General features: G+C 43.4%; 1 protein-coding gene across 1 annotated transcript; it reads left to right on the forward strand.

Moving 5' to 3' along the window:
* The first annotated feature begins 3,024 nt into the window (after positions 1–3,024).
* LOC111072233 (isoleucine--tRNA ligase, cytoplasmic) lies at positions 3,025–7,365 on the forward strand. The gene is made up of 7 exons (XM_022363965.2): positions 3,025–3,227; positions 3,280–3,424; positions 3,495–4,113; positions 4,170–4,802; positions 4,858–5,708; positions 5,774–6,266; positions 6,327–7,365. Exons 2-7 carry the CDS (start codon positions 3,282–3,284, stop codon positions 7,275–7,277), a joined length of 3,690 nt encoding a protein of 1,229 aa, XP_022219657.2. The 5' UTR covers positions 3,025–3,227; positions 3,280–3,281; the 3' UTR covers positions 7,278–7,365.
* Positions 7,366–7,706: the final 341 nt, after the last annotated feature.

The raw sequence follows: 7,706 nt of genomic DNA on the forward strand, positions 1-7,706 counted from the left end.
AAATCTGAGATACCAGGCGCACAGAAATCAGCAGAAGGTCGCTGGTTTTTTTAAATTTCCTTTTTTTCTTGTTTCTCTTTGTATTTCCTTGCTCTCTTTTTTCGCTCTTCTTTTTCTAACTTTTTTCCTTCACTTTCCACCGTTCAAATGACAGAAAACCGTTAAATTCAAATCTGAGATACCAGGCGCACAGAAATCAGCAGAAGGTCACTGGTTTTTTAAATTCTCTTTTTTTCTTGTTTCTCTTTGTATTTCCTTGCTCTCTTTTTTCGCTCTTCTTTTTCTAATTTTTTGCCTTCACTTTCCACCGTTCAAATGACAGAAAACCGTTAAATTCGAATCTGAGATACCAGGCGCACAGAAATCAGCAGAAGGTCGCTGGTTTTTTTAAATTATCTTTTTTTCTTGTTTCTCTTTGTATTTCGTTGCTCTCTTTTTTCGCTCTTCTTTTCTAATTTTCTGCCTCCATTTTTCAAATGGCAGAAAATTCAAATCTGAGATACCAGGCGAAAAAGGAGAGCAAAAGAAAGGGCAATTTTTGCCATTTGAACGGTGGAAAGTGGAGGCAGAAAAGGAAAAAGAAGCGAAAAAGGAGACAACGAACAAAGAGAATCAAGAAAAAAAGAGAATTTAAAAAAAGCAGCGACCTTCTGCTGATTTCTGTGCGCCTGGTATCTCAGATTTGAATTTAACGGTTTTCTGCCATTTGAACGGTGGAAAGTTGAGGCAGAAAATGAGAAAAAGAAGAGCGAAAAAGGAGAGCAACGAAATACAAAGAGAAACAAGAAAAAAAGAGAATTAAAAAAAACCAGCGACCTTCTGCTGATTTCTGTGCGCCTGGTATCTCAGATTTGAATTTAACGGTTTTCTGCCATTTGAACGGTGGAAAGTGGAGGCAGAAAATGAGAAAAAGAAGAGCGAAAAAAGAGAGCAACGAAATACAAAGAGAAACAAGAAAAAAAGAGAATTAAAAAAAACCAGCGACCTTCTGCTGATTTCTGTGCGCCTGGTATCTCAGATTTGAATTTAACGGTTTTCTGCCATTTGAACGGTGGAAAGTGGAGGCAGAAAATGAGAAAAAGAAGAGCGAAAAAAGAGAGCAACGAAATACAAAGAGAAACAAGAAAAAAAGAGAATTAAAAAAAACCAGCGACCTTCTGCTGATTTCTGTGCGCCTGGTATCTCAGATTTGAATTTAACGGTTTTCTGCCATTTGAACGGTGGAAAGTGGAGGCAGAAATTGCGAAAAAGAAGAGCGAAAAAGGAGAGCAACGAAATACAAAGAGAATCAAGAAAAAAAGAGAATTTAAAAAAAGCAGCGACCTTCTGCTGATTTCTGTGCGCCTGGTATCTCAGATTTGAATTTAACGGTTTTCTGCCATTTGAACGGTGGAAAGTGGAGGCAGAAAATGAGAAAAAGAAGAGCGAAAAAGGAGAGCAACGAAATACAAAGAGAATCAAGAAAAAAAGAGAATTTAAAAAAAGCAGCGACCTTCTGCTGATTTCTGTGCGCCTGGTATCTCTGATTTGAATATAACGGTTTTCTGCCATTTGAACGGTGGAAAGTGGAGGCAGAAAATGACAAAAAAGAAGAGCGAAAAAAGAGAGCAACGAAATACAAAGAGAAACAAAAAAAAAGAGAATTAAAAAAAACCAGCGACCTTCTGCTGATTTCTGTGCGCCTGGTATCTCAAATTTGAATTTAACGGTTTTCTGCCATTTGAACGGTGGAAAGTGGAGGCAGAAAATGAGAAAAAGAAGAGCGAAAAAGGAGAGCAACGAAATACAAAGAGAAACAAGAAAAAAAGAGAATTAAAAAAAACCAGCGACCTTCTGCTGATTTCTGTGCGCCTGGTATCTCAGATTTGAATTTAACGGTTTTCTGCCATTTGAACGGTGGAAAGTGGAGGCAGAAAATGAGAAAAAGAAGAGCGAAAAAGGAGAGCAACGTAATACAAAGAGAATCAAGAAAAAAAGAGAATTTAAAAAAAGCAGCGACCTTCTGCTGATTTCTGTGCGCCTGGTATCTCAGATTTGAATTTAACGGTTTTCTGCCATTTGAACGGTGGAAAGTGGAGGCAGAAAATGAGAAAAAGAAGAGCGAAAAAGGAGAGCAACGAAATACAAAGAGAATCAAGAAAGAAGAGAATTTAAAAAAAGCAGCGACCTTCTGCTGATTTCTGTGCGCCTGGTATCTCTGATTTGAATTTAACGGTTTTCTGCCATTTGAACGGTGGAAAGTGGAGGCAGAAAATGAGAAAAAGAAGAGCGAAAAAGGAGAGCAACGAAATACAAAGAGAATCAAGAAAAAAAGAGAATTTAAAAAAAGCAGCGACCTTCTTCTGATTTCTGTGCGCCTGGTATCTCAGATTTGAATTTAACGGTTTTCTGCCATTTGAACGGTGGAAAGTGGAGGCAGAATGTGAGAAAAAGAAGAGCTAAAAAAGAGAGCAACGAAATACAAAGAGAAACAAGAAAAAAAGAGAATTAAAAAAAACCAGCGACCTTCTGCTGATTTCTGTGCGCCTGGTATCTCAGATTTGAATTTAACGGTTTTCTGCCATTTGAACGGTGGAAAGTGGAGGCAGAAAATGAAAAAAAGAAGAGCGAAAAAAGAGAGCAACGAAATACAAAGAGAATCAAGAAAAAAAGAGAATTTAAAAAAAGCAGCGACCTTCTTCTGATTTCTGTGCGCCTGGTATCTCAGATTTGAATTTAACGGTTTTCTGCCATTTGAACGGTGGAAAGTTGAGGCAGAAAATGAGAAAAAGAAGAGCGAAAAAGGAGAGCAACGAAATACAAAGAGAATCAAGAAAAAAAGAGAATTAAAAAAAACGAGCGACCTTCTGCTGATTTCTGTGCGCCTGGTATCTCAGATTTGAATGTGCAATTTTCCTTTCTTATCAGTCAGCTTTTGTCAGCTAGCAATTATAATTTTTCGTGTTATATCAGTCAACTATTGTCAATGAACAATAAAGAAATTTTTCGTTATTTTTAAATTTTATTACATTTTTACATTTTTTCTGTTAAAAGCTATTAAGTACGCTGAAAGAGGATTTATTGAAAGTCACAATGTCACAAGTCACATCGCTGCCAAGCCGGCGCTCGTTACATTCTATCGATATGTGCCTACGATATTCCAGTTCCTCTATTTCTGCGGTCACACTGTAGCGCACGTTGTGTGCCACGCGAAATCGCCGCAAAAAATATATATTTTGATACAAAAGGTAAGAAATAACATTCGATTACTGCTTTTATTTCAACCGCGGAGTCTTGCAGCCATGGGAAAGAAACTGGAGCGGAGTGACGTTTGCCGAGTGCCGGAAAATATCAATTTCCCGGGCGAAGAGGAGAATATACTTCAGCAATGGCGTGACGAGAAGATCTTTGAAAAGTGCAGCCAGCTGTCGAAGGGAAAGCCAAAGTAAGTATTGCAGACTATTGCGTCAGCCTCACTATTCATATATATGTATACATGCACATTTATGATTTAGGTACACATTTTACGATGGCCCACCTTTTGCCACCGGCTTGCCCCACTACGGGCATATCCTAGCCGGCACAATAAAAGATATTGTAACTCGTTACGCCTACCAGCAGGGATACCATGTGGATCGGCGCTTCGGCTGGGATTGCCATGGCCTGCCTGTGGAGTTTGAGATCGACAAGTTGCTGAACATTCGGGGGCCTGAGGATGTGGCCAAAATGGGCATAGCTGCATACAATGCCGAATGCCGGAAGATTGTCATGCGGTATGCGGATGAGTGGGAGAACGTTGTCACTCGAGTGGGTCGGTGGATTGACTTCAAGAACGATTATAAGACTTTGTATCCTTGGTACATGGAGTCCATTTGGTGGATCTTCAAGCAGCTGTTCGACAAAGGTCTGGTATATCAGGGAGTTAAGGTCATGCCCTATTCGACTGCCTGCACAACGTCACTGTCTAACTTCGAGGCGAACCAGAACTACAAGGAGGTCGTGGATCCTTGTGTTGTCATAGCTTTGGAGGCATTGACACTGCCAAACACCTTCTTCCTGGTGTGGACCACAACGCCCTGGACGCTGCCGTCGAACTTTGCCTGTTGTGTGCATCCCACGATGACCTATGTGAAGGTATGCTCTAAAGTATGTAAATTACTGATTCCAAATACATTTCCTTGTCAATTCAGGTACGTGACGTGAAGAGCGACCGGCTGTTTGTACTCGCGGAGTCACGCCTGTCTTATGTCTACAAAACGGAGGCAGAGTATGAAGTGAAGGAGAAGTTTTCTGGCAAAACTCTCAAGGATCTGCACTACAAGCCGCTGTTCCCGTACTTTACCAAGCGTGGTGCCGATGTGAATGCCTACCGCGTCCTGGTCGATGAGTACGTCACCGAGGATTCGGGTACAGGAATTGTCCACAATGCTCCCTACTTTGGCGAGGACGATTACCGCGTCTGCTTGGCCGCCGGTATCATCACAAAGTCCAGCGCAGTGGTTTGCCCCGTCGACGATGCGGGACGATTCACAAAGGAGGCCAGCGACTTTGAGGGCCAATATGTTAAGGATGCGGACAAGCAGATCATGGCCCATTTGAAGGCGACGGGCAATCTGGTGTCCAGTGGTCAGGTGAAGCATAGCTACCCCTTCTGCTGGCGGTCAGACACTCCGCTGATCTACAAGGCCGTGCCCTCGTGGTTTGTGCGCGTCGAACATATGTCCAAGAATTTGCTTGACTGCAGTTCTCAGACCTATTGGGTGCCTGACTTTGTGAAAGAGAAACGATTCGGAAACTGGCTGAAGGATGCCAGGGACTGGGCTGTGAGTACCATTTTTATTCCTCATTTCTATGTTAGTTAATTTTAATTCCCCTAAGATCTCCCGTAATCGCTACTGGGGTACTCCGATTCCCATCTGGCGGTCGCCCAATGGGGAAGAAACTGTGGTAGTTGGTAGCATCAAACAATTGGCGGAACTTTCCGGCGTTCTTGTAGAGGACCTGCACCGGGAGACCATTGACGATATTGAGATACCGTCAGCTGTTCCCGGAAACCCTCCACTGCGTCGGATCGCCCCCGTTTTCGACTGTTGGTTCGAGTCCGGATCGATGCCGTTTGCCCAGCAGCATTTCCCGTTCGAGAACGAAAAGGACTTTATGAACAACTTTCCTGCCGATTTTATAGCGGAGGGTATTGATCAGACCCGCGGATGGTTCTATACGCTCCTTGTGATCTCGACGGCGCTCTTTAATAAGGCGCCGTTCAAGAACCTCATCGCAAGCGGATTGGTGCTGGCTGCCGATGGTCAAAAGATGTCCAAGCGCAAGAAGAACTATCCCGATCCCATGGAGGTCGTCCACAAGTATGGAGCCGATGCCCTGCGCCTGTACCTTATTAATTCCCCAGTGGTGCGCGCCGAGAGTCTGCGCTTCAAGGAGGAGGGTGTGCGCGACATCATCAAGGATGTGTTCCTTCCGTGGTACAATGCCTACCGTTTCCTACTGCAAAACATCGTCCGTTACGAAAAGGAGGATTTGGCAGGCAAGGGCCAGTACAGCTATCAGCGCGACCGTCACTTGAAAAACATGGATCAGGCTTCAGTTATCGATGTGTGGATACTGTCGTTCAAGGAATCACTTTTAGAGTTCTTTGCCACCGAAATGAAGATGTATCGTCTGTACACAGTCGTTCCCAGACTCACGAAGTTCATTGATCAACTGACCAACTGGTGAGATCTGTAATTTCTTTTTGGCTAGATTGGCGTATAATCCAATAATGATTCTTCGTTTTAAGGTATGTTCGTCTCAATCGTCGACGCATCAAGGGAGAGCTTGGACCAGAACAGTGCATCCAGTCGCTGGACACGCTCTATGATGTTCTTTACACGATGGTTAAAATGATGGCCCCTTTTACGCCCTACCTCACGGAGTATATATTCCAGCGGCTGGCCTTGTTCCAGCCACCTGGCTCCCTGGAGCATGGTGATTCAGTCCACTATCAAATGATGCCCGTTAGTCAAAAGAAATTCATTCGGAATGACATCGAGCGCTCCGTGGCCCTGATGCAGTCGGTTGTGGAGCTGGGGCGCGTTATGCGTGATCGACGCACTCTGCCAGTGAAGTATCCCGTTTCGGAGATTATCGTCATACACAAAGACGAGCAAACCCTGGCGGCTATCAAGAGTCTTCAAGACTTTATTCTTAGCGAACTGAACGTTCGGAAACTGACATTGAGCTCTGATAAGGAGAAGTATGGAGTAACTTTGAGAGCCGAGCCCGATCACAAGGTAAGTTATTGACTACTTTTTACTTTAGCAATTATTATCAGAGTGCGAATCTTTTTTTAGACGCTCGGCCAGCGACTAAAGGGCAACTTTAAGGCTGTCATGGCTGCTATCAAGGCGCTTAAGGACGATGAGATTCAGAAGCAGGTTGCCCAGGGATACTTCAACATTTTGGATCAGCGCATAGAGCTGGAGGAAGTTCGGGTAATTTACTGCACATCGGAGCAGGTGGGAGGCAACTTTGAAGCCCATAGCGACAATGAGGTTTTGGTCCTCTTGGATATGACGCCCAACGAAGAGCTTCTTGAAGAAGGCTTAGCCCGCGAAGTCATCAACCGAGTACAAAAGCTGAAGAAGAAGGCTCAACTGATACCGACCGATCCTGTACTTATCTATTATGAGCTAACTGCCAACACCAAGGCCAAGAAGGAAACCTTAGAGGCCGAAACTCAGCTGAAGAAGGTTTTGGTAAACTATGCATCCATGATCAAGACGGCCGTCAAGTCGGAATTCGCACCGTATTCAGCTAATCAGGCAGCCAAAAAACGCCTTATCGCTACTGAGCTAGTGGATCTGAAGGGCGTTCCTTTGAAGCTGACTATTTGCTCTACCGAAGAGTTGCAGTTGCCAAGTCTGTCTTGGTTGAACGTAACCTTGGCCGAGGAACTGAAGCCACGCTTTGGCAAAAGCAATAAGGCGTCCTTGTTGCTTCAGCATAATGTTACTAAGGAGCTCATAACCTTGGCTGCGTTACGAAATGAGCTAGATCTATTATTCGGCCTATATGGAGTCAATTATAACATCTATGTCATCGATCAGCAGAAGAAAGTCAGCGAGCTGAAGGCCATCGACAAAGGCCTCAGCGGAAAGCTGTTGGTTCTAGCACGCAGCGCGGATGCGCTCCAGACGACGTCAGGATATGAAGTGGCCGCAGCGCCTTACTCTAAATTTGTTAACCAGCCATCAGGCAGCACCGCATTCACGGAGAATCCTACAGGACATGCTCTAGTTTAAATTCGCTGCTATTTGCATATAGTAACCTATTGTAAACGAACAAAGTTATTATCAATAAAGTTGCATTGCGATGCTCAACCTGAAAGGATGCCTCAGATCTTAAATAAATTTGAATTACTTGGGGTCAGTTTGGCAGTAAGGACAACATGTTTTAATGTTTTTTTTTTCAATTAAAGCGCTATGGCTCAGCTATTGCTTGTCAGATAATGGCGTGCCACGCCTTGATACGGGATCGTTAAAATGTCCCCGATCGTTTAAGCCAGATTGACATAAAGTATAATAGTGATAATGATTGTAATCTTTGTTGATAAACCTTTTGAAATAGGCGTTGCATGCTCAGAAATTTATTACATTTAATACTTACTCTTAAAGATTAACAAAATCATCAAAATTCAAATTGAGAAGAGTTGTTTTTTATATTTTCCATTT

The sequence above is a fragment of the Drosophila obscura genome, unplaced genomic scaffold (genome assembly GCF_018151105.1).
Source record: "Drosophila obscura isolate BZ-5 IFL unplaced genomic scaffold, ASM1815110v1 contig_1, whole genome shotgun sequence".
NCBI lineage: Eukaryota > Metazoa > Arthropoda > Insecta > Diptera > Drosophilidae > Drosophila > Drosophila obscura.

What these genes read in the sequence shown, in the direction of transcription:
- LOC111072233 (XM_022363965.2), top strand. Translation starts at nt 3,282, where the DNA reads ATGGGAAAGAAACTGGAGCGGAGTGACGTTTGCCGAGTGCCGGAAAAT. An exon ending in CCACGATGACCTATGTGAAG is followed by an intron (nt 4,114 to 4,169) that starts GTATGCTCTAAA and finishes TTGTCAATTCAG; the next exon opens with GTACGTGACGTGAAGAGCGA. An exon ending in AGGATGCCAGGGACTGGGCT is followed by an intron (nt 4,803 to 4,857) that starts GTGAGTACCATT and finishes AATTCCCCTAAG; the next exon opens with ATCTCCCGTAATCGCTACTG.